The following is a 27531-nucleotide window of genomic DNA, read 5'->3' on the forward strand; positions in this document are numbered from 1 at the left end:
TCAATGAACCGAGGTTAAAATCAAATGAATAGATTCAAGGGTAACTTTCATCTCTCTTGTCACACAGGTCACAGTTTTTCTAAACCACAGAGCCGTCTGAATAAAACACATTAAATATAGAAATAAAACATATTAAATATATCTCCCTTGAAAAAAGTTTCTGGGGACTATCTGTCTACTTTCTTCAATATTAAACCAAGTTAGCAAGGTGCTCATTTTCTCGTCTCCATTCCTGTTATCTGAAGACAAGCAAATGCCTGCGTAAAACAAACACTCATCTGCCTCACGAAGTTCCGTGACTGTGACTGAGGGCGTGACGTCAGGGCCCCGAAGCGGCACTTCCTCACCATCTGGCTCTTACCTTCACAGGAGCAGCCCTGCCGTACCAGGCCCACCATCAGCGAGGTGCACTGGTGACACTTGGTGGGCGCGGTGAACGACTTCACAAAGAACTGGTGCGTCTTGCGCTGCAACACAAACGGCCACAAACACAAACACGGATTATTTACAGGGTTTTCGGTGAGTCTCTGGGCCCCACACCGGCCACCAGATGCTGCTGTGGGAACAACGGATTGTTTCCCTTTCTCGCCATGTATTTCTATAACCCATGCTCTTTATAAATATTTTTATTAGGCAATATTGAGCTGGATTATACTAAAATGAGAAGTAATCATCAACTGCTCTTGAACTGACACTTGAAAAGTTATAAAATAAACCAGCTTTTTTGGGCTCAAAACCTTTTAGAATTTTTTTTATCACTTCTTCAAACTATTCTTTAGCAGTTAAGTGAACCTTACGCACTTACACCTATAGACATGAAGGAATGTAATGCGCTTCAGTACCCAGAACCATTGTGCAGATATGGACACTGCCTCTGCCACAGAGTTGGCCTTCACACTTCCCATGTCGTTAACCCATGTCCCTGCCAGACCTGGTGTGCTCCTTCTGCTATGAAAGCCTTCTACGGAGTTCTTTATTTCACACTGAGCACTTATAAATTATCAGAATTTGCTTTACCTAATACGAGTTACCCAATGTGCTGCTTTCTTTTGTATCCGTTACACTTTTGTGTATTTTATTGGTTTCTCAGAGGCATCAGCCTCTCTCTCTCTCATTCTGTGGTTTACTCAAGGGTTATGTTCTGGACAGGAAGATCACTTCGGTTTTCCAATTTCTAGAACTTCTTTCTAGGAGCTTGACATAAGCAACTAAATCTTCGTTTTGTAACATATACAACATTTCAGTCATAGTCACATTGAATAGGAGGAAAAAAGAAAATTCACGTGAATTTTTAAATTAAATATTTCTCCTTTTTTGGTGGCTTATTAGCCTCAATCTTAGATTCTTCCACAAATGGCCTCAACCTACTACCTTGATATAATGCATCCCCAAGGTACTACTCCTCACTGGAACAGACTTCAGACACTAAATGTAAAAGGCAAGAAAAACAAAACAAAGCAAAGTCTGGCCACTCCCCCTACCTTTCTCTGTGGCGGATACTGCCTTTCATACAGAATTTATTTTCTTTCCAAGCTTTCGGGCTTGTAATTTTAAGAAAACCCGTAGTGGACAAACATTACAGGCGAAATGGAAGGCGGAAGAAATTCACCCTCAGCTTTGTTTCGGGACACACCACGCTGTGCGACCAGACTGAGTACCTTGGGGGGGGCGCCGGCTGAGCCAGGGCAGGCCTTCTTCTTTAAGGTTGGTGTGTGAGCTGGGAGGGGAGCACTGTCTACGGTCTGGATCCAGGGGCAAAAAAAGAGTAAGTATTAGGAAAAACTCAAACCATTTCAAACATCTCTAGCAATAAAGCAAAGTAAATAAAGCCAAAACAACCCATCAATAAGGCAAAATATCTCTCAATGAAACTAAAATTCTCATGCTGTTGGTAGTTTAAAATTTTGCCTGCAATATCTACAAGTAAAATATTTGTTCAGTTATTAAAACTTATTTCAGTCTGGAAGTACAAAAATGAAGAATCTGGAAAAGAGAATCCACAGAACACAAAAAATGTCATATAGCACGTAGCCTACATAATGATGAGGGCATTAATTTTCAAGTTCATCTGAAAACGCCACATTAATCCTAAAAAAGTATCTGAGTTTTTTAGCAAGATTTATAATCAAAATATTTAGAAGATTCTTTTAACTCCTTGACTTCTATATACAGAATGTATACTACATACGTATATGGAACATAATTCTGTGGATTTTTGTGTATGCGTATATAGAGAATGACTGATCAATCGACTGATTTGTGGGAGTTTGTGCAGAAATTAATTTTTAAAGAAGGAAGCTAGATCATTATTTTCAGGATCCAGAATTTACACACAAATTTAGCTACAATCATATCTTTATTTTATGGGGAATTATTGTAAGATATTTCTTTGAATAAAAGAAAACAGTGATGTTACTTTGGAAAAAAGAGATACCTTGATTAGCAAAATGGAAAAAAAAAGACATGAAGAATGACTTCCTATTAGGATGCTAAAAGCAAGCAAACAAGAGGAAAAAGCTACCTTTGTATAAAGGTATAGAATATACTAAAACATTAAGAGAAAAAAGTAAATGGACTCTGTTTGCTTTTGTTAAAGTATAACCTCCAAAGTCAGAATATTTTATATGTATTATAACCTTAAAGTGGAATTCCATTGAGTTTCTCACAGTTTTCTGCTTAATTTCATTCTAATTTAAATGTAAATAGCTTGGGAAAGTTTTGAATTCAATTTATAATTTTCCATTAAAGACATACATATGAAAAAGAAGAACACTGAAAACCTTTGCGAAAGTTAAGAGGAAACAATGCATATGAAACAAAACTGTCACTAGAATTCACATTAAAAGTTCAAGAGGAGTTTCTGGAATTGAAAGGGGTGAAGCAAGGGTGCTGGACAGAAGACCAAGGGAGCTCACAGACAGAGCACATAAAGACCAGCAATGCCTCACTTACAAAATACGTTTCAGAGAAGAGCCCATGCACCGCAACGACAAAGGCCTGAAAGAACAAAAACCTAACGAACAATATGGAATAACCCTTGAAGAAAATAATAAAACCTTCTTAAAGGAAATAAAAGAATATCTAAATATTCCACGTTAATAGTGTACATGTTCGTGTATGCAAAGACCTAATATCACGAAGATGTCAACTCCCCTCAGATAAATCTATCAATTCAAATCCAATCCAAAGGCCCACGTGGCATCTGACAAGCTGACCATAAACGTCGTGCGTACAACGAAAGGGTCAAACAGAAAAGGAAGGAGACGAAGGTGGGTGGGGGCCGGTGTGGCTGATGGCAGGCACCGGAACTGTTCCACAGCTACAGTAGTTAACGGGACGCTGGAGCAGAAGAGACAAAAAGAACAGTGGAAGAGAACAGTGGACCCCCGACACCCCCGTTTCCATAAAGCAGGGGCAGCTTTGTAAGTCAATGGGGGAAATATAGGAGAATTGCTTATTCATATGAGAAGAAGAGATGAGAACCTCATTTTTCATAGTAATGTAACGATAAATTTCAGTTTGATTGAAATCTAAAAATTTTTTTAACTTTCAGAAGAAAACAAAAATCTTCATTAATTGCTGTGAAAAGAAGAAATGTTTTAGAAAGCAAAAGACATAAAGAAAAATATTTGATAAACATGGGTACTTTAAAATATTGTAGAAACTTGCAAGACAAACAGATACCACAAATAACATTTAAAAACAAGCCATAGACTGGAAGAAAATATCTGCAGTGCATATAGCCATCTAAAGATTAATATCTAGAATGTATAAAGAATACTTCGAGGACAACAGGAAAAATAATTCAATAGAAAGAACATTGGGCAAAAGCATGAACAGGCAAATCGCCAATGGCCAACAAACATATAAAAAGAGGCTCAGTAACACTTGAAATCAGAAAACGCAAATGAAAACAAAAACGCCACCCTGTACCCACCCAACTGGCCAAAGCGCGTCTCTGACAGCACCAGGGTTGTGGGAATATGGGGAACTCACACAGTGCTGGTGGGAGTGAAAACTGGTGCAACCAGCATGGAAAGCAACTTGGCAAGATCTAGTTCAGGTTGAAAATGCAGACAGCACACAACCCAGCCATTCCACCTACAGGTGTATATGCTAAACAAACTGCACATTTGCAAAAGCAGGTAGCTATTAGGATGTTCACTTCGGCATAGGTTGTAGTCACAAAAAAAATTGGGAACCGCCTCTACATCCCCAACAGGAGAATGGATAAATGGCTGTGGTGTATTCCTACAATAAAATATTATGCGGTCGTTACAATGAATGGACGTGTATGGACCTCAAAAGCAGGCTGAATGAAAAAGTTTCAACAAAATAAAAAGAACCTTTGTGTAAAATTTCATATACACAACAAACATCTGTTGTTTATAGAGACAAATGAAATGAACATGGAAAACCAAGAAGACAGGATACGATTTGATTTCAGGGTGTTCAGACACGTCTGGGAGAAGAGACAGGGAATGGTACGGGAAAGGGCATTTCAAATGAACTGCCTGAACTATGTTCTTTTTTTCGAACAGAACTTTGAAAAATCAGGACAGTGTTCATATCTGTTAACATCTGTGGATGGTGGCTGCATGGGTGTCATTATACTCTGTGTGACGGAAGTACTTGAACATTAAAATAAAAGTTCAGGCCATTAAAATAAAGTTAAAATATTAAAACAATAAAACGTCAAAAGCAGCAGATCCATCAACCAGTGTGAGGTGGTCTCTCACAGGGCTGGAAAACACCCCTGTCAGAATCCGAGTGCAACTCACACCCCGACGGCTTTCTGCCGGAAGGCCACACACGGCTCTGGAGCAGCCAGGGAGGTGGACGCGGAGTGAGGACCCAGAACTGCACCCATCGAGGAGGGCCCTCCCTGAGCTACAATCCTCTGACTTGCTGAGAAAATGATCTTGAGAAAACCAACCAATTAGCTGTTTAAAACCAGCAACTGACACAAGACGCAAGTACGACATTTTGCACTATTAAAAGGCACGATTTCACTGAACACCTATTACTGAGCACTTAGAATAAACTACTCAGTTGCCAGCAGAGGCAATTTTCCCTTTAAGGTCTATTTGTGAAGTGACAGTCACATCGTGTCTTGTGAGAGTTATTAGAAAGAGACGCGAGAACTGCCCCTGACACTGCCGTGCACCTGCGGGTCTGGAGGCCCCACCTTCACGTAACTCTGGCCTACACTGCTCTCCACTGAAAATAAGACTACCTGCGTGGCTAAATACATTCCCAGCTGAGTTTTGGGGGGACAATTTTCTGCTTTAGCTTTGTGCTCCTATTGACATTATCAGTCCAATGTCATGATCCCAGCACACTGTGACTTACTGCACAATATACGCAGTGAGAAGGAGCCCCCCCTCCCTGGCACAAGTGGAAAGCTGGGGGGCGACACTGCTCCAGTGAGGCGCCTTCACTGGCTCAACTTCACCAGCTGTGGAAGGAGATGGGGGCCTGCAGTGGATGTGAAACTTGACGTTCGGGTTCCGTACATGCGTGTTCTCAGTGGGATGGGTCTAGGAAAGTAAGTCGGGAAGAACAAAACCCCAGGAAATCACTCTCAACAACGTCCAGCTCTTACTGGGTGTCTGGAAGGCATGATCATGACATTTCCTGAGGAAGGAGGATGACCAACTTTAGTCTGACTCTGCACGAGGGGTGTGTCACTAGACAAAAGCATAACCACTAGCTTTAATGAAAACCAAGGTTAAGATGATAATGAGCAAAATGCTCCTGTTGTGTTAATGGGACGTGGAGCAGCAGCTATGGACCAAGAGCTAGGAGAGTATTTCAGCATTTTAACCACTGGGCCTGCCAGCTGTGCACCAGCTCCACGAGTGTGTTGTGGCTAATTTCATAGAACTGGTACAGCTCTGACATGGGACAGCCAGGCCTGGGTCCCGTCTCGACTCCTGAGGCAGCAGTCTTCCCACTGGACCAGTGGCACCTCCACAGCAGAGGCGGTGCGCACAGCAGCTTATGACCGTGGAGGCTGCGCTACACCATCTCCTTCCCTGACAATGAACTCTGACCAGAAACAGGAGAATAAAGCTAAGAAAATGGGACTCAAGACAATTTTTACCTAGTTCAGAACTTTACTCAGGGGCAGTCACAGAGAAGGCAATCAGTTTAAATTATGAATCTGAAATATGATCCTGACTTGGGAATAAGGCAGAAATGTCTTTCACTTTCTAAACACCTCCTCCCTAGATTATTATAAATTGTAAGCTGAATAAGAGTCCATGGGGAAGGGGGTTCCATTAAAATAGAATTCATAGGCAAAGTATTGATCCATTTTACACTAATAACTTCAAACAGATTTTAACTATCTCACTGAATTTTAAAGAAGTGTGCAAGTAGATTTTCTATGTGCCAAAAAATTTTCTTAAGAAAACTTAAGTTTCTGACCTGCCACTCAAAAGCCTTTAGCCCACGGCCTGACTGAAGACATGGAAGCTGGTGGTCCCATGTGAAGGACAGTGCTGTAACCAGGCCTGCACGGGGCCCCACTCCTTTAAAAACTCTTCAAAAACGATAACATCCAGGGCCTGCCGCTTCCCGCTGTCCTGTCTGACACTCTACAGCAGGCCTGCTCTGTGAGCCACCCGAGCACATGGTGACAGAAGGCGGGCATGCGGTTTCACCCAGTCTGGGGCCAGAATCAGAACACGCTGTCCTGAGACATCAGGTTGGTGCTGTGGGGGCTGCACATGAAAAATTATCGACCCTACAATCGGCCCTCCACCCCATAGTTAGCTGTTAAAATCAGCATGTTTCACAACCCGATTAAAGTGTGACATTATTAATAGTGTGATATTGGACAAAGGAAAAAATACACTATATCACAGCTTAATCTGTAATTACACCAACGAGTGACTCAAAGAACTCTTGAGGCTTTTTACACGTATCTCTTGGGCCATCTAAAGAATTATTGTCATGTATGAGTATTTTTCTCCTAGCAAGTTTTTACTCATCAATGAAAATAAAACAATTATAATGAGAATAGATTTTAAAATAAAATTTCTAAGCTGAATGAGGTCAAAACTGATTATTCAAAAGTAAAAAACACTTAAGTTAAAAAAACAATAACCCAATGTCACATTGTAACACAAGAGAACAGCCATTTTCAGCCTGCAAGCATCTTTAAAACATGCAGCATCTGAGACCAGCCAGGGACACCGACCTCTTCCCCCTGAAGTTGTCAAGTGAGAAAATGACAACAGACAGCACAACAACAGCCCTCTGGTGGGAAAATCAAAATTACATAAGTGTTTCAGACTGACAAAAATTATACTTTTTGGTGTGCCACAGAGTTTCATGATTCGCTATGTGTGTCCTGAGATAAAAAAAAGGTCGAAAATCGCTGAAGAAGAACAATGAAAATTACCATACTAGCTTCTTAGAGCTGTATGCTCTTAGAGTAAAATCAAATTCCAGACAGTAAATAAAATCAAGTTTTGTAAATTAAAAAAAGTAAAATAAGTGACTACACTGGAGTAAGATTTTGAGATGGCATTAACTGAGCATATTAAAAAGTTAAACTATGCCATTTACAATGATACTCTAATTTTTTCAAAAAACATGAATACATCAGTGAAGTGGAAAAACTATCACTTTATTTTCCAATAGCATGTTTCTTATAAAAACAGGAAAGAAGTTCGGTAAAGATGAATAAACATGTCAAAAAAAGTTTTGAATATCAAACTTGAAAAGAAATTTATTTTTAAAAGATTCTCCTAGAATTTAACAGCTGATCTATTTAATAGATTGTACTTTGTTTCCTTTCTGGATAACTACCATTATAAATAATATCTCAAAAGAGGGTTAACAGCAAGAAAAACACAATACCACTTACAGATTTTCTTTATCAAAGTGTTAATTATCACCAACAGGACTGAGATTATGAAGATGTTACTGATTTTCTTTTTAATTAAATGTTTGTCAGTGCATTTCTAATTAATGATTATTATAGCCACTAAACAGCAATTAATTTTAGAAAACTTTCACAATACTCAATGACTATATGCCAGGTTTTACAGATTGCCTAAAATTAATTTTAATAATTAACTGGCATTGATTCAAAATGGTAGCAAATCAATTAATAGTACATTAGTTACTTTCACCTTTAAAACAAATATAATAATATATTTAAACCATAGAAGTTAAAAAATGATATTATAAAAAATAATGTAAGCAATTAAATCAATGTAAGCACTAAATGTAATAACTTGAATTAATAATGCAGGAAAAGCTAATAAATATGATATGTATCAAATGCAGAGATATCTTAATAGTTGGGATTATAATTATGGAAAGGATGATAAAAAGGAGGTGATACTAAAAAGCAATAGCTAATATTAGTTAATATCAATTAATTAGCAAATATATACCTAACATTAACATACCAATACATTAATATATTTTGATAGTCTCCAAAGAAAAACATTAAAAATAAACCTTAACAAAATAGTATAAGCAATTCACTCAATATTCTAAACTATAATCTACTGAGAAAAATAAATATATAAATGTGATTTTTTTTCTTTTTGGTTAACATTCTTTTTTCTAATTAAACATACCTTAAGTAGTTATCCTGACAAACTGGCATTAGAAACATCTATTATACTCCAATGTATTTTTACTTACTGCTCTACTGTTTGAAAAAAAGCAGAAAAACTGAGTATCAGCAATGCTGTCCACAATGCATAACACTGTCATGTAAATAGTCCATTAATATTTCCCGAATCTATCAGGATTTCTCTAGTGAATAACCCACAATACCTGTTTTTATAGAGCAGTAAAACCCAAAAGTCCCCCCACCCCTCTCAGATTAGATTTGATTTTTAGATGACTCACCAAATAAGAATTCCTCAAATTATGCAGTAGGTCTTCTTATAAATAATAACAACTAAAACTACTCATCTTGACTATGTATCAATGGGTCTTTTCTACTCCAAAAATAATTACAGATTTGAACAAACATAAATAGCAAAACATTCTCCTAAGAAACCTGGTTTTAAAGTAAAAGACACCAAGACTGATATGGAGCTAATATAGATTTAAAAATAGCTTAAATCTAACATGTTGTTTTATATTGGGAGATATAAAACTTTAAGTTAAGAAAGATATCCAGTTTTTATTAATTTTCTCTATCCTCCTGCTAAAAGTATTTTGGGAACGAAGTGGCAGGTAGTCTTTTTATATTCAGAAATACTTTTTGACCTCAAACTTTTAGCAATGCAATTGCTTCTGTTAATTAAGCTTATGATATAAAACAGTATTACTGAAAATACTAACTATATCATTTGGACAATGGTAAATATAATATTTTATATATTTTTAAACAACTCATACATTACTAAAGATTATAACAATTGGTACAAGTTGTAGTATAACAAATATTGGTACTAGTTACCAATATTGTAACTTCTCTTTACGAAAACTTCTCAAGCTATTTTCAATATATTGATTTGAATATGTACTCTGGAGAATTTACAAAAATATTCTAAGAAAATATAGAAGAAAGTTAAGCCACATGTTGTCTATTTATAATCTCTGCTTCAAACTCTACAGTAATTTAAAATGAAAAAAAAAATGAGACACTCAGTGTTTCTATTAATGAAAACAATGTAGACTGTTCCAAAACCATTTATATTAATATATTAGTATTAATAACAAATCTTCCTTATACTATGTTTAATTAAATACTGCTGCTTATAAAGAACATAAATAGGCAAATTACAAATGAGGCTTTATAACACATTGAAAATAAAAATATAGTATATACCTCATATATTTTAGTCATTTAAAGAATTTTAAATTATAAAAGTACTACATATTTGCTTGTCTAAAAACATGGCATATAACGGAAAACTGCATGCTACTATTAGATGCAAAGCCGCTGTTAGAGACGGTCACTACATGCATGTGTCCTACACTGCATGACACACCGACTTTCCCAGGGACTAGTGAAGCCCCTCGCTGCTCTACTGAAATGTCTCCATCACCTGCTGGGTAACTGGAACTTCTCCAAACACATGCTTCCCTCACACATGTTCCACTTCGCACTGGCTGACTTTTCATCTGTCAGACACTCAACTCAGGAAAAACTGAAGGCAGCCTGGAGAGCAAATTACCAAGCCTATCACACCTGCATTTTTTAAAATGTGTAATTTTAAGTCCACAGGTTCTGGTCAAGTGTGGCTTATTATTACCCTATAGAATAAAAATAAAGACTAAATATCAGGGACCTTATTGTGGCTATTTTCCTCAAAATCTTTTTCTTATTTCAAGATTTGCAGAAATTTTTTGGGTGGCCAAGGCCCCTGAAAGTCTGAAAAGGCAAGTAGATAAAACTAATCTATAATAAGTTCAACCAGAAAAACAAAACCTCTCTGAATTAGAACCTTATTCAAAAACAAATAGTTAAAGTTTAGGTAATTCACAGGCTGATTTGAACTTAATATAACTGAGCACACAACATCTTGGTCTTCCGTCCTAGACAGGGTATAATTAACATATACCCAGATTAATTTGATAAATTCAAATGCCCGAATGTGGAAACAGTCCAGAAGTCAGCTGAGCCAGCGGTCTTTCATAAACACCATTAATGAAGGAGCTATTGGCAGAACCGGCTCCACAGCGTTGGTTCTAGACACGGACGTGCGGTATCTGAGCTGCTAACTCATCACTGTACTGCAGTTTGAAAACTTGTGCTACATCAGAGCTCGCTGTGTTCATTTTACCACCGACTCTCCACCACACCAGAAAGATAAAGAGTCCAGGGTGCAGTGGGCCACCCTACTAATTCCCTGATCTAGAACTTTCCAAACCCAAGAATTCTGGATTTAAGGTGTTAATCGATACCAATGATCGTAAGGCTGACAGGTGAAAGTAAAAAAATATGTCTCTGTCACAGGCTTCCCTGTTCAGAGTTACTATTTTACAAGGCACATGAAAACCAGGGCCAACAATGGCAGCCAGCCCACCGCCTCTCCACTGAGGAGAGAGAATACATGTATACTGGTGTTGCGGTGCAGGACGGCTTGGAAACATTTGAGACCTTTCCACAACACGTTCCCCACTCCGGGCATCTGAGAATCTTGCAGGTGACTGGCCCATTTCAGACTGAGAAACACCGGGCCGGCCACAGCACAGGAGGACGTCGATAGTTATAGTCATGTATAAGGAATGTGACAACTACTTTCTACATCTCGGCTATATCTTAGAACGTAAAAATTTATTAACATTAGTTCTCCAAGTCTATAAATGTGAAATAGGGGTTTCCTTTGGACCACATAAAAATATTGAAGATTTCTTCAGAACTGATTTACATAAAATTATAGATCTGTAACTTGTCCCAAATCCTTTTTGAAATCTGCATATGAATTATCATTCTTTCTATATAATGAAAATCTCTGAGAAATTTCTACATATTTGCTTATATCAGATTCTAATTTAGGAACTCGCTTACTTTGTATATAATCAATTTAGAAAGCATACTTTAGGATCACTTTTCCCCACAATCAAAATAAAACATACCTTGTAATTTTAGTGGTTTGGTTACAGAACTTTACATGAACATTCCTAAAGCTTTGCGGCCAAAGCCAAATAACAAAAACAACAAAAAAGGAAAAAACCCACAGAAAAGCAAACAGCACCAGCAGGAGCAGCAGCACGCAGCATGCGATAGATGTAACAACACGTCACAAAAACGCCAGCATGTTCTGCGACCACAGGCAAAGAGGACAAGAGAGGGTGGGGGCACCGGGGCGGGGACGCGAAGGGCGCGAGTCTCTTACACGTCTGCCTTTGCTAGCTGGAGTGCCGGACGGAGAGCGCTTCAACAGAGAGAGGAGAAGACTGAGTGTTACAAGTGCCGACACACGTGACTCGGTGACCACCGCTGCACACCACCGCGCTCACAGGCAAAGTGTATAAACACACACACAGAGACACAGTTTTTAACAGGCTGAAAGGACATGTTGTTCAGGAAGAGCTGGAGGGCAGGACAGTGAAGAGACCTTTGCTCAGACCAGGTGTAACAGTGACACGGACTTTTCACTGGACCTTGTACAAACAGTGACCCACAAAATGCCACATCGTCAAGTCATGGACAATTTCTAGAAGGTTGGTAGCAGCACTTGAAATGTTAGAACAAAAAGGATCTCAGTAATTCAGATTTACAATGGTAAGTATTTAATAAAATGTTTCATCAGTCTTGACTCAGACATTTTACCGACCAAATTCTTACTTTTTTCAAAGATGACTTTTTAAAATGGAAGCTAAATAAGGCCCTCAGAATTTTAATAATGGATTAAAACAAAAGGTTACCTCAACAATACCGTCCATTCTGACTAGACATTAGGCTTAGACAGAAGAGAGACCTTCACCTTTCTGGAATTAAAGACTTAAGTAATTAGGCAAAATTAACAATAACGATAAGTAGGTAACAATTACATCAAAATATTTTTCAAGTTTTTGAAACTGCAATGCTTAGCAGTAGAGCTTCACAAACATGAGCTGTAGCCACTCAGGCAGTGTCTCCCATCCACTTCAAACTAACGTTCTGAGGGGCTGCAACACATCAGGTTCTCAAGAATAAAGAGGCAGGGCAGAGACCGGTGGGGGGCACCCAGCCGTCAACAGTGTGTAAATGCTACAATGGAGATATGTACAAAGTCTGCGTGGAAACCTGGAGGAGGGACCTGCAAGATTTTTACAGGGACCCAGAGGAAGGCATTTATAAACTGAGTCGACAGGAGTTACAAAAGATTTTGGAGAAAACTACAAGGATAAGAAACATCACTCAAGAGTATCGGTTTTATTTGTACCATAACTCTGGCAGATTGATAAACTGTTGCTTCTTTCTACAGGAAACTGGAGTGGCAGGTGACTTGAGCACTGTCCCACAGTGTTAGTAGCAAACCAGAATTAGAAGGCCTGCGGGTGCTAAACAGGTTTCTCTGTTCATTAGTGCAGTCAGTCCATCTTAAGTCTCAGATGTAAAGCCAGTTTTAGTTCCTCAATTATTAACAGGAAGTACCTGTCTCACCCTCCGCGAAAAAGAGCATGAATAGCTCCAAGTAAATATATTACCACCAGACTAACAAGGCAAAAGTCTCTCAAAATTATCTTTGCATATGAAGGACAACACATTTTCTAAGCTGGCAACGTGTAAAACTAGCAATGGTGCTAAACCCCCACAGTAATGATGTTCTTTCCAAAGTGCCTTCCTAGAAATCAGGTAGCTGCTTCTGTGTTTTCAATAGAAAAGGGCAAGTTATAGTTTTTCCTTGGGGTGCAATTAGAGACACACACACACTTTCATACACACACCCACACACCATGGTTTTCTATAAACATGAAACTGGTCTCACAGCAAACACTGGAAACCAACACATTGTTTCAGCATGCAACTATATCAAACTTAAAACTAGTTATATCTGGGTCTATAAACTGCCAAAACTTTAAGGCTGAGTATGGAAGTAAGCAAACAAGAAGAAACCAAAAGAAATCATTTATCTTATGGACATACAATTTGGCTAATAGATTTTAAGGTTTAGTTAATGAATTCTAGAATCATATTTACTAAAAATACTGACAAGGCAAAAAATGCTGTAGTCATGATTCTTTTCCCCTCCATTGCCTAAATATATTCCAATATATGATAAGCAATAAAAAGATGTATAATAATGTATAAAATAATATACAATACAATATTGACTAAATTACAAAAGGATTGCAAATGACAATTTTTGAAATAAGAGAATTTCAAGTCAGGTTATGTTTAATATGTGGATGAAAGTTTTAAAAAACAGGAATTGAAGGAGGAAATTCAGGAATGACATTTCTCAGAAGAATCGAGGCCACGTTTTGGTCACAGGATTGAAAAACCTCTGCCATGTCTGTTTTAAACTTCGTCTTCCACTGATTCTCACACGCAACCAGCTTCCCCAGAGACAGCTCCCCCTACGCTGCCACGCTTCCATTTCTGAGACCGGTTCAGACAGAGTATGAAACAGGAGAAAACAATGTTAAAAGCAAGAGACAAATGAACGAAGCTAGGAGCCAAGACTGAGAAGAAACATTTTGGAACATCGAGGTGAGATTTTGCATGAGGCCGAGCCAAGAGCAGAACTCGGCTCCTCTTCGTGTGACAGAATTGAAGGAAAGGAAGCAATGCCGGGGACCAGGTGGCTGGACCCTAAGTGTGTCTCTGCTCCTTCAGGCTCAGCCTTCACACTCAGAGCTTCACGTCCTCGTCCTCGATTTACTCTTTTCTCAGAACACAGAGTAAGATGACCTTCAAAAAGCAAGTTGGCACATTCTCGTTTGCCCGTGAAATAGCTAACGTCCACTTCTGTAAAGTTGGCCTGAGCCAGCAGAGCGTAGAACTGCAGAGAACGCTGGGCAGTCTGGGCCCAGGCAGGTGGGACTGAGAAAGGACGAGGGCAGAGCGGGGAGGAGTTTCCAAAGCAGAAGGCACCCTGGTGCCTACTCTGCCGCTGCCTTAAGGCCTCATGCGGGAGTGCCTTCCCCAAGGGACTTTCAAAGTGAACTACAACCCCCTTGATCTGCTCTATGAAGAATGTCACGTACAGACCCTTCGCCACTAGTTCCCTACTCTCCCAAAGCCAGAGAGAGTCTCTTACTATCGGGAGAGCGTTGGGACAAGCAGTGGTTGAAGCTGCGGGACTAAATAATTTCTAAGGCTCCTTCAAAAGCCTGCCATTCCACATGCCAGAAACCCACAGGCCTCAGTCCTCCTGACACACAGAAACAGACTGTGGAGGACGTGGCCTGCTTTGCCGGCTTTGTCCGGATCAGAGGGGAGGAACGGGCGGGTGTCAAGTGTCAGAACTGCTGCTCCATCAAGGCCACTCTTACGCAGGAAGGGATGTCTGAACATCTCTTTTCTAAAGTTACACTGTTCGGTATAACTTAAAAAAAAAAAAAGACATCTTGCTCCAAACATCTGCCCAGATTGCCCCAAATCCTAGTGCCCGTTTGAATTTGGAATTAACGGGCAACACACACTGAGGAAACATGGGAGGCAGGAGAGGGAGTGTACGAGCTGTGTCAAGTACAGGGATTACAGCTTCAGTGAACCAGTGTGGGGGGCCGGGGGGTTGGGGGACAGTTGGCCTGGAGGAGGGCCCTGGAGCCGGGAAGAACTGGAGGGCAGGCAGAGGGCGCAAGGCCACTGGGGGCAGGTGAAGGTCGGAGAGGTGTGGGCACCAAAAGTACCTTGATTGCTGCGATTTTGCTTAATACTAGCCTCGCTCCCTCCTAGACCTGCAAGATTCAGCTGTGATTCACATTTTAGGTCACTGATGTAATTTTTCTCTTTTTACAGCACGAGACAGAACACAGAAAAGGGTGACCTGGGAGCTGTGTCCTGTGGGTCAGTAACAAGTTCCAGTCTCCTTCCTCTGGAGGACAGGCACGCACTGCAGGCGTCACGCACACAGCCTGACGAGTTTGGGCACACGAACGATCACAGTGTGCTTTATTCCTTAAGAATTCAAACGCCTAAGAGAAGGGGAGCTACAGAGCAGACTGCTGTACTGAATGTCCTGGGTGCAGAACCCAAGTGTGCAAAGATCAAGCACCATCATTCTGGGGAGGGTGGTCATAATATAGAACTATAAATAGAGACAAGAGCTTTATGCCATAAAATACAAATTGGGAGTACAAAATGTGTTTTCAAACAGGAGCCTGCTGCTGCCCTGACGGGTGAAACCTGCTTTCCTGGGGTGCTGAGACCCAGCAAGGCGGAGGAAGGGGCGGGGGCAGAGGGCTGTGAGCTGAAGAGCTAAGAAAGCTCTGACGTGACACCGACCTGAGGGACAAGGACGGAAGCTACAGCCAACACAGGAAGGGAGGGGGAGAGACCTATGAAGAGTAAGAAATACAACCAGTATTACTGGAACATCACACGCATTTAAAAACTTCTCAACCAACCACATGCGATTAGTACTCCTGCTATCCCTGTTTGTCCACTGAGCAAACAAAGGTCAGGTAATTTGCTCCAAATCATATACCTAGAAAAAGTAGCAAAGGCAGAAGTCGAGTCTGTTTATGTGCTTAACAAATAAACTGGGAGAAGAGAGCTTAGGAAGCAAATGACAGAAAACTATGCCTTTTAAGAGCTGGACCCTGAATGATCAAGACTCAGCAGCCACTGTGAACTCAACTTTTTCCTTATCAACACAGTCCCTCTGTAGCGCTTCAACATCTAGCCACACGTTTGAAAGGAGTTCTGCTGCAGATGAAGGATAAGAAAGGGTGTTCCTGGGAGAAACGGGGGAGCAGTGACTACAGCTGGGTGGGGGTGGAAGGCAGCACTGAGAGCAGAGGCAGGATGGGGGTCTGAGGCCTGCGTTCCTTCCCGCAGGCCCTTCTGCGGAGAAGAGCTGCCCTGTCTCCCAAAGTGCGCACTGCTGCTGTGTTCTTCCCTCAGAGACTGCCGTGGGGCAGAGGAGATGCAGAGAAGAGCTCGTCAGAAAGAAAAATGAGAATGACTTTCTAGTGGAAGAACTAAAATAGTTTATTCAAACTTCCTATTCTTTTAAAGGTGAATGATAGCTACATGGAAATACCATAGTGAGTATTTTTGGATAGTAAAACAGACACCAGATTATAACAAGCAATACTATTGCACATCAAGAGAGCTCTCTTTTTATCACACTTAACTGGAACTATTACTTGTCTTAAGAATAGTAAATAATTTCCATTTATAGGGCAAAGGTGCATGCGTTGGTATAAATATTTCAAAGATATCAAATATCCCTTTAAAAATAATTTTTAAAAGTCTAGATCAAGAGTTTCCTTTAGTGGAAAATCATGCTAAATATTCTTCTGAATATAATAGTTATATTTAACAAAATGTAAAAATAAAACATTTAAAGACTCTCCCCTAGTTAAAAAAAAATAATTTTATGTACAATATCTGAATATGAACCAGTTTGATTCCCCAATTTCTGGAAAAACTGAATGTTTAACATGATAGTAAAATGCTTTATGACAACAACTACTGTGCCATTTAACGTAGAACAAAGACAGTATTTATGTCAAGTGTTTCTGTAAAGAGAATGAATGATATACATCAGGAACTTCAAAATTATTAAATGTGCAGAATTTAGGAGAAAATGATAATGTAGTCAATTTGCAGTGCATACAGTACATACTGAACTAAAGTCACTTCCCACATTAGAAGAGAAACTGTCAGCATTAAAAATTGATTTGTGCTCAATTACTGTGTTACTATAAAATCTACTGGAAGAAAACCTGTCATATTTTCTGTTTATACCACCAGAGGTTTACTTTTAATTAACAGAGAAATTAAAGTGTTGAAAAAAGATGGGGAATGTGAAATAGACACCACCCTGAAAAATAAGAGTGAGCAGTTGTTCATATGCGTGTGCACCTGCATCGTGAGCACAATGAAACACGCACTCTGGGTTCAGAGCCGCCACACGAATGGAGACATGCAGGTTCTTTGATGGCCAAAGAACTTCTCAAAGTACATTTTCACTTTATTATGTTTCATAATGATAAACTCTTAGTTACATTTAAGATAAAAAAGAAGCAAATTATGGCTCACAAATAAATCATCAAGTACGATATTTCTACAACTGTCTGCATTAGGCAAATTCTTCATATCAATTCACTGATCTCTTTTACTGAAGGATGCATTGGTTTGAAAAATCAAAGACTTACGTCATCCAAAAAATCAATCAGTGAAGATGAGGAAGAAGAAAAGGAATCCTATTTAACGAATACAGCAATAAAAAAATAGAAAATATGGATGAAGCAATTCAGTAAGAACAAATAATAAATCAAAAATTTTGCAAAACAATTGAAAGGCAAATGACATTAATTCAAACAAATAAATGAAAAAGCTGTCACTGTCATTGTTTCTCAAGAAACTCAGAAATTCATTAATTGCTTTTTAAAGTGATTCTTATTTGCATTCCTGAAGGAATGAAATACATTTCATATACGGTGTCCAAACTGTAATACAACGGAGCGCATGGCAGATCAGCCATCCAACTCAATGTTAGCATCTTCCAAGGCGATGACTGAAAGAAAGAGGCGATCTCTGCCTCTGCCTGCCCCGCCCCCCACACCCCGCAGCGTGAGTGCTCTGGGGGCGTGGCCTTGTCTGGGGGCGTGGCCTTTGCCTGCGTGGTCACCGCTGTATCCCCAGCATCAAGTATGGTGACTGGCACAGAGACCAGCAGTTACTTGTTGAATAAAGAGATAATCTCTAACTTAAATTTTCTGAGGCAAAAGTATACTTTATATCATAAAGTGCTTTTTTTTAGCGAAGAATTTAAGTATTAAGGAATGGTTAAAAAGGTCATATAATCATTATTTCATTAAAATGGAAACTGCCTAATACATTCTATATAATACTTTTAAAAAAGCATTCCTGTTACACACTTCTGAAAAACTGAACTCATTCGGAACTAGAACCAGCATTGCCCTATTGTGAACTTTTGACATTTCCGATGGCTTTCTACCGCAACTCTATGCTTTGGAGAAAAAAGTGTCAAATTATTTCAAAAGTCAGGATTTATTCTGCACTTGCGGTTTTCTCAGGGGAAGAGGCAAAACTGCTTTTAAATCCTATCACTTTCGCATGTTGACCTTTCTTACATGTTTTCTTAAATAAAAATCAATTGCAGTTTACATAAAAATTCAGAACATATTCCTTTCCCAATATGTTTTTAAATATATAAACGTCTAGGTCCTCTTTAGGTGGGATGCAGTAAAACAGTTTTATTACAAGTGAATTTCAAATCACAAAGTGATTTTTAAATTGACCCCAATGGACATCTAAAAAGCTTGATACTTACTTCAAATTGATCCAGAGCATCGGTAGGCGTATTCAAAAATGCCAAGAAAGAATGCTGTGAGTCTTGGTGCTCTATACCTAGAAGACAGCAGCAACTTTTCTTAAAACTAGAACAAGTAAGCTAATTTTCATGGATAACCTTTCCTGTCTAAATCTATTAAAAGCTGTTTGCAAACTAACATATTTTAAAGCTGGTCAATATTAGCTCTACATATTCAAAAAAGCAAATTATACCAATGTTTCTTGGAATATCATTTAATAGTTAAATTATATCATTCTCCATGACACATTTCTTGACTTGAGTTCTTAAATTTCTTTCTTTTCCCATATAGTACATTATAAATAAACACATGAAATCTTTTGGTAGTCTTGAGAGAATTTCAAACACAGAGCACTGAATATGGCTGATTTCTCTGAGATAGTTTATACCAAACAACATACTGAAATCCTCTTATCAAGCACTTAGTATGTACTAACATAAATAATCTTTTATAAGAAAATAGTCCAGTTATAAAACAAATGTATTTAGTAATGAAAAAAACTTTTTTTTAGATTTTAATATCTGATTTCAGGTATTGTTTCACTGACAGAATGCATGCATATCTCTTGGCTATGATATTAACTTTAAATGCATAATTCCTCCCAAAATTCTTAAAATATATGTATAATGATAAATACTAGAAAGGAAAAAGCAGAAATAACCAAGTACACATTTTGGATTTCCATATCCTCAGGAACTGACAACGACTGATTTTCCTGCCTTTCATATCACTTTCTAATATCACACCACAGCTGCCGGATAAGGCAGCATGTTCGGGAATTCAGTCAGTCAACAGATTTAAGGACAAACAGGGATAGCAGGCTCTATTTACGGAGAGCCTAGCACATGCAGTCCGTCTAGATACTAGGAATATAATAATAAATGGAGCAGGAAAGGAACCCTGTCCTCATTATGTAAATATCACATTATATTATTTAAGTAGTATATTATGTTAACACATATAGCAACATGTTATAGTCTACAAGTTCAAAATCAAAAGAAAAAGTTATAGGTTAACATCTTTTCAAAAGAGAGCAATGTGATTAATTTTTCCTTTCACGAGTTCAGGTCTATTCTAAAATGACACAGCCAATGTCATTGGTGTGTTGTTAAGTCACACTCTGCATTGTTTTGTCTCTTTCACATAAATTGTCTTAGGGCCACAAGTCCTTCATGTCGCATATTCTTTCTCCTTTACTCACTAAATAATTCAGTTCCCTTCCGCTCTTGCCGTATGAAGCACTGCTTGACTCTCACATCTTCACGATGCCCTGTGTTCCTAATCTGAGTTCCCAATTCACTTTGTCAGGGTTCTTTCTTTTCTTGTCCACCAGGAACTTCAGTCAACAAGTATTTACTGTACATCTACTACTTGCAATGGCTTTTCCACGTCAATCCCTTTACGTGATTACCTTCTTCCTTCCACAGTTTTACTGCAGATGGTCAGACCTAACGGGCTTTACGTCAGTGCGTGTCACAGCGTGGGAAATGCAGGGAAGCAGGCAAGTGTAACGCAAAGCCCACTAACTGGGTGAGTACTCAGGCCGGGCTACTGACTTTGTTGGGAAAATGAATTTCTCATAACTGCATATGACAGATCCCTTCATTAACAAAACATTCTGAATTTCTTTTTATTAAAGCTTTACCTTATTAATGCTCACATTATGGAAAGAAAGTTTAAGTGCATATAATAAAGCTACCAAGCATTCTTGAGTTGCTCTTCACATTAGCAGGAAAAAATGCTTAAGTGATGTTTTCAAGAAAATGGGAAGAGATCCTGGGACATTCACAGGGCCAGCAATTTAAGTATCAAACTTGGATGACACTGAAATGCCAAAATAGTTCTTTATCTTTGAATTGCTCTTATAATACTGGATTAGATTAAGCTTTGCTATTTCCTACATTGTTTCCTTAACTGCCCTGGGAGTGAATCCCCTACATCATGTAAGAATAGTAAGTATACAGTATATTATAAAATAATTTTTTCAGATCATAAAAATTGTATTCCTGAAATAGTACATGGCAATCAAAAAGAGTTAAAGGTATGGCAAGGGAGTTCTTCTGTTACAACCAAATCTTTAAACAACGTAACTTAAGTAAAAACAAAAGGACTCGGCCAAACATATGTGTGTGTGTGTGTCTCACACCCACACACAACATAAATGGGTGCCAGAACTGCTTAGTCAAACAATTCTTCCACCTACAGGACAAGCTTATTATTCTTGTGTAATAACATGTACTCGTAACAGAGTATTAAGTTCTGATTGGTGCAAAAACATTCCCATACCCTTTTCAGATCTAAGCTCCTCAGTGTCCTTTATCAGTTGTTCGATTTCTGAGAGTAGCTCCAGGTTCTTCTTCTCCGAATCTTTTAGTTTACTTAAATAAGGGGGAGAAAAGGGAAAATGTCATTATTTTTGTTGCTGGTTGGTGAGCCATCATTATTTAGATGGACTTATTTGGTTCAAATGTCAGCCATGCTAAATTAGGAAAATACAAACTCTAAGGAAGAGCAAATCTAGACTACCGTCTACTTTTTTAAAAGTACAGTCTTTTTTTATTGATTGATTTTAGAAAGAGAGAGGAAAGGAGATAGTGAGAGACACCAATTTGTTCTTCCACTTATTTATGCGTTCATTGGCTGGTCCTTGTCTGTGCCCTGACTGTGGATGGAAACCGCGCCCTTGGTGTCTCAGGACAACGCTCTAACCGACTGCACCACCCAGCCAGGGCCTGCCGTGTACTCTTTTGTCCCTGAAGTTCCACGGGGACACAGCCAGGCTCGTCGGGTTGCACACTGTTTGGCATGACAACAAAGTCGAGTAGACAGAGACAGTATGGTCCAAAAATATTTACTATCTGGCCTTTGAGAGAAAAAGCTGCTGGCCCTGCGCTAATTAAAAAATGTCATAGAATCAAAAGTTAACTTTAGAATTCTGTTAACTTCTTTCACAGAGAAACACGAAAGTAGAGCATACGTGTTTCTAATTTTCAGCTTGACTCATGCCCCCAATTTATGAACAAATTCATACGTCTTAGGCCTAAGAAGAAAATCAGAGTTATTCTACATTAGGACACAGAGAATGACATTCTTTATGCTGGGATCCAATTCATATTCTCCAAAAAAAGTTTGGTTTCTTCCCCATTTTCCTGCCACACTAGCACACTAAGTAAAGCATACTTAATCTATGTCTGGATCATTTAAAACAAAAATTTATGATTCAACTGGGCTGCCATGCACCCAGCCTCTGATTTGATTAGACATTAATGACTACAGTTTAAACACTAAGGCTTCACACTATTAAAAATTGAATTCATGGGACTATACTTCTTTTTATGACTGAACACCTTTGGAATTTTGGGTATCCTGACCATTAAAAGAATTTAGTTTTCATTTGCAGCATGAACTTCTTATTGTTCCTCTATGTCACCTACACTAACTTGTTCTTGAACCATGTTTGTATCTAATCCAATTTGGCTTTCACGTTCTCATTTATTCGGGCTGCAATATGCTTTACTTTGCACTAAGAATTTAGGGATCGTATTCATTAGCTAACTTTCCCAGAGACTATGGTCTCTGGGAAATATATATTTTATATTTATTTTTATATATTATATAATGTATATTATATATCTTAAAGCTTATTTTAAAATATATTTTATTTATTTATACATTTTACACATAAAAGAACATAACAATCAAAATATATTATACCATTATGAAATTTACCATCAACAGAATTTTCATTTCTAAAAGATTCAGGGTATAGGCCAGAATTTTCAGATGACTATATTTTGCTTTTGACTACATATTGCATTTTTATACTAATATATATTCTTGAAAATGAGAGAAGTAGGGTTTTAATGGAATGAAGTCTGAGAGTCAACTCAATTTTACAAATACAGGGAAAAGGTAAACAACAGAATACTAATGAGTACTATTAATTCCACTTTATGGACAAGCCAGAGGACAAGGCTCTGTTACAATCCCTTCACTGCATGAAAGGTTTGAAACCATCTGTTCATTTTCAAATCTGCATGATTTTCTCTGGTCATCACTTTTAAGAAAACAGCGACAGGAAAGCAAACATGTAACTTCTCTGCAAATCCTGGGGACCAGGGCAGGAGTAGCTCTCACAGGGCCGTGTGGCCCAGCCTCACCATTCTGTTATGATGTTGGACGCTTTGACTTTATTCAGCTCTTCTTGGATGGCCTGTTTGGCTCTTATTTCTGCGTCCAGAGCTGACTGTAACTCCAGTCGAGCTGACATATCCAGCTTTGCAAAACGACGCATTTTCCAGGGCATGTCCTACAAAATAATGTGACTTTTTAGCTCCATTCTATTTTTTATGTTAAGTCTAGTAAATCCAAGTGAAGCTGGAAACCATTTAAAAGCATGATCTTTCTCTGACAACAAAACAGAATAAAAACACTGCTTGTAAAAATATATTTTTCATTAAATTCAGAAATAACTGTAGATTCACATATAAACTAGTTTATTTTTTATAGTTACTACCAATAACAGCTAGCCATACAAATTATAGCTAAGCAGCTATGTGTTATAATTCCCTGGCCTGGAACAGACTTGAACTGATTTCTCGCGAGAAGCTTTACATGAGGCTAAAGCCCGGACACACTGACGCAGGTGCCCAGACTGGCTGCAGTGCTCCTGCGCCTCCCCCGCCCCCACTACGACAAGCCTGCGCAGAAGGCAGCTTACTGTGGCTCGCGTGCCCAAGCTGGAGCTTCTCAACGCTTCTAGCTCTTCGGTCATTTTAGAAGCTAAGGCCTGAAGATATCCTCGTGCATCCTTTTCATCGCTGACCCTAAAATACATACATACAAGGGCAGAGATAAGGTACAGAAGTAAAACAAAAAGAAAATTTTCAGTGAGATACACATTATTTTAAAGCGTCATAAAGAAATAAGCTACAAGTGAGGGAAATTTAAAGATGTTCTCAAATACCTGCTTTCAAAAGTTCTACCATAGTATTTTGGGTTGGCCAAAAAGTCTTTTTAGTTTTTTCTGTATGATGGCTCTACTTGTACCTGGTTGTCTTTAACTTCATTCAAAACAATTCTGTCAGATTGTATTGTGACAGCTGTCATCTCAGAGTGCATTTAAAAACTTAAAATTGGTGAATTGTTGTGCAGTCATTTTAATATTGAAGATGGAAGAAAATACACAACATTTTTGGTGTATTATGCTGTATTATTTCAAGAAAGACAAACTGAAACACAAACAAAGATTTATGCAGTGTGTGGAAAAGGTGCTGTGACTGATCAAATGTGTCAAAAGTGATCTGCAAAGTTTCTTGGGACAATTGACATTTTGCCAAATAACTCTTTGCTGTGGGGCTGTCTCATGCACTGGAAGATGTTTAGCAGCACCCCTGGCCTCTACCCACTAGAAGCCAATAGCAGGAGACAGCCGACATACTCAAAATATCTAGATTAATAAAGTTAATGGTAAAAATGAAAAAAATGTGTGTTTTATTTTACAGAAAAACCCTAAATAGCCTTTTTTGCCAACTCAATACTACTCTCTCTCAGGAACTGGAAGAGGTTTATGGAACTGTTCAGTTATGTACAAATTAAAGCTGGCCATGTTTAAGAAAGTCCAAATTAGTTATATATGATAAATTAGTAAAACTTCACCCATGAGCCACAGAACATTGTTTTATCTAATGTTAAACTCCCCCCTCATGATTTCCAAAGGATATTAAGATTTCTCATTAATTAGATTCTGCCAGTTTACGTTATAAATACATAGCACACCCTTCTTAAAACTTAAGTAAGCTACATTTAGAAAGTTTAGTCTAAAACAGCATACTCTGCAAAACTCAAAGTCATACTGTAATAAAGCTCTCTGTTTTCTAAAATGGTAAATAACCAAAGAGAAAAGTTTACTGAAACTCAGTTTCTATTTACTGCCTTAAGACCATCTTGCTGGTGCAACTATTATGATTTTAGATAGAAATGTTTTCAAATCATATTCCGTAAAACAAATTCCGCATACTAGAATCCCTCAAGAGGAAGTTTGCTTTTTGTTATATCTCTTCCAAAACAAGGGGAAGACCAGGAACAGGGAGTGCCAACATATGAAAATCTACAAAACGTCCTGTTCTCAAGAATGAAAATCATCTGTATACAGAAAGCTAAAATGCCACAAAGAAAAAAGCTGAAATCCACAATGCTCAGAAGTATGTTCTAACACACTTTGTAGAAGACTCTTTGCTTTGTGCAGGCTGGTTGTTTTCAAAGGTAAAATTCAGGCCATTAAATAGCTATGAGAAAACTATATCTCAGGAAAGTTCATATGCATCTGTGACGTAGACAGGATACAAATTTAAATCTTGAGCCTGGTTTAAGCATCTTTAGGCTCGGACTCCTGAGGAGTCAGGGGACGATTCCTGTCCCAGACGGGATGGAGCAGACAGCGCGTGTGAAGGGCCATCGCATGGTGCAGACAGTGCCCGGTTGATGGCTTAGGAACTGTTCCCTTGTGGCATCTCCCATGTAACAGTTTCAGGCTGTGGCCGACCGCAGGTAAGTGAAACATGGAAAGGAAAACTGCAGGTAGGTGGGGGTTGCTGCGTATTACAAGTTTCCAAAGCTTTGTTTTGGCGTTACTTTGTTTTGTGGTACATTTTTAAATGTACCACACTAAAAAAAAAAAAAAATGTAAATAGCCTGAGTCTCTTGACCTTTAAGCTTGAACGGAATATCTCAGAGAGTTAATTTTCAAGTAGGTGAGAACTCTGAAAACAGGGAGTGTATATTTTTCTTTTAGCCTATTAATTATTCAATAATTTAATACAAGACCATTTCTAAATATCAGCTTTTAAGCAAAGTGACTTCCTTGTATTCCTGATTTCTTCTATGTATTTCACTTGGATATGAAAAATGTCAAGAGTATTTTCTGGAGTACATACAAACTTTCGTTTTCATCCTGTCTCCGATCCGTCCACATTCAGAGCCCACATTCAGAGCCCCTCCCTTGGAGGGACCCCTCCATCCCACCCAGACCCACCAGGCTGGTCACTGGGAAGGGCCAGCAGCCTAGGAGCTCAGGCTCTGGTCAGACCTGGCTCATCTTCCACCAAGTCATTTTCAGCAATTCCTTAATTATAAGTTTGATTACTTAAAAAGGGAGTTACAAATAAATGGTCCTAATTTTTCATATAAACTTGGCTGAAGTAAAAGTGATTTTGCTTCAGAAATGTAGATATGATGAGAAGGACACAAATGAAACACTAACAAACCATTTAACTGCACTGATTCGAACACAATGTTTCCACGGTGGGACCTTTTCCTGTAGCTGTTTTGTCGCTGAACAGTCACATTATTAAGCCCAAGAGGAGTTACCGTAGCAGCTCCACAGTTAAGCCAATATCAAGATGCTTGAGTCACCTGGTTAAGATTTCTTGAAAAAAGTGTTTATTCATTTTTAATTTGAAAAAGGGGGCTATTAATGTGGGGTAAGTAAGGAGATGGGAGAAAATGTGTTAAGAACCAAAATAAGAGCATAAGAAACTAAAATTTCCTCTAAATGACTGGGCTATAAATATATGAACAACTTGTTTTCAGATACACAGCCATGATTTACCAAAAAGTAAAACACTTAGAAAGTAAATATAAAAAGTTAAACTATTTTCATTAGAAAATAAAGTCCCCATTGGATTCCACTTTCTTCATATATTATAAAAATATACCAATATTTACAAATATCAGAGTCATTTTAGTGAATAAATTAATATGAAGGTTACTAAAGTACTTATTCCACATTAAATCCAAAGAGCTCAATTTAAAGAACAGTTGATAAAACTACACTGTCACCACTGAAGGCTTTTAGAAAGCCACGTGTGAATTGATCTGTCACAATCATGAGAGAAAGTGACAGCATCACATCTCTGGTTTATCAGCATTTCTCCAGAACTGCTGTTTCCTACAATAATCACAAATACAGCGATTTTGACCTCAGAAAGAAACATCTATAGCTAGTGAATGACTTTCTTCTGGTCCTTAGGGACTAATAGTCTTAGGAGAGAAAAGCAGTTTCTCTTCTCAGAAAGAAGTACCAGGTTGCAATGATGTAAAGGCTGACATGGGGTATCTGTTGGAGTTATGGAACAGAATGGAAAACACAGGAGAGAGCAGATCAGTAATAAATAACATGCCAGTAATAAAACTGTGCTTTTACAGTAACTTTTGCACAGCAAAAAATAAGGTAACTCGGTAGTTGCCTCCTGGAATCCATCCCCACCTGAGCGCACGTGCAAGATCACCCACAGAAGCACATTTAAGGGAGTACTCACCACTGAATTATCTCTGTGATCTGGGCTTCCCAATGTGCCACTGACTCCTTCTTGTCCGCCAAGTCTCTCACCTCTTCTTCTAACTGCTGGTTGCGCACGCCCAAGTTCTCGTACAGAGTGGTGAGCTGAAAGGCAGTTCCGAGGCACGTGTTACTTTCAGAAACAGGAGCTCAGGTGTCAGATGCCTCTTGTTAAATCTTAAATTCACCCTGTTCCCTCTGGTCACTGATTTGGAAACATCGGGTACTCCCTAAATTCTCCTTCAGCCTTTGCTTTTTTCCCT

The 27531-nt window shown here is 38.6% G+C and overlaps 1 protein-coding gene across 5 annotated transcripts in view; it reads right to left on the minus strand.

Annotated features, from left to right (window-relative positions):
- Nucleotides 1-27531, minus strand: part of CDC42BPA (CDC42 binding protein kinase alpha) — a 172225-nt gene that overhangs the window by 27995 nt on the left and 116699 nt on the right. For 3 of the 5 annotated variants that reach the window (XM_037138818.2, XM_053659562.1, XM_037138819.2), the window contains 7 exons: nucleotides 27249-27373; nucleotides 23651-23756; nucleotides 23091-23239; nucleotides 21217-21308; nucleotides 18891-18967; nucleotides 1659-1742; nucleotides 362-467 (listed from right to left, as the gene is read on the minus strand). In XM_037138818.2, coding sequence (XP_036994713.2) covers nucleotides 362-467; nucleotides 1659-1742; nucleotides 18891-18967; nucleotides 21217-21308; nucleotides 23091-23239; nucleotides 23651-23756; nucleotides 27249-27373 — 739 coding nt within the window. Of the gene's footprint in view, nucleotides 1-361; nucleotides 468-1658; nucleotides 1743-5435; nucleotides 5541-11825; nucleotides 11865-17748; nucleotides 17797-18890; nucleotides 18968-21216; nucleotides 21309-23090; nucleotides 23240-23650; nucleotides 23757-27248; nucleotides 27374-27531 lie in introns of all 5 variants that reach the window. The other 2 variants (XM_037138820.2, XM_053659563.1) reach the window with 1 other exon arrangement.

The sequence above is a fragment of the Artibeus jamaicensis genome, unplaced genomic scaffold (assembly GCF_021234435.1).
Source record: "Artibeus jamaicensis isolate MK-2021 breed Jamaican fruit bat unplaced genomic scaffold, CSHL_Jam_final scaffold_754, whole genome shotgun sequence".
NCBI lineage: Eukaryota > Metazoa > Chordata > Mammalia > Chiroptera > Phyllostomidae > Artibeus > Artibeus jamaicensis.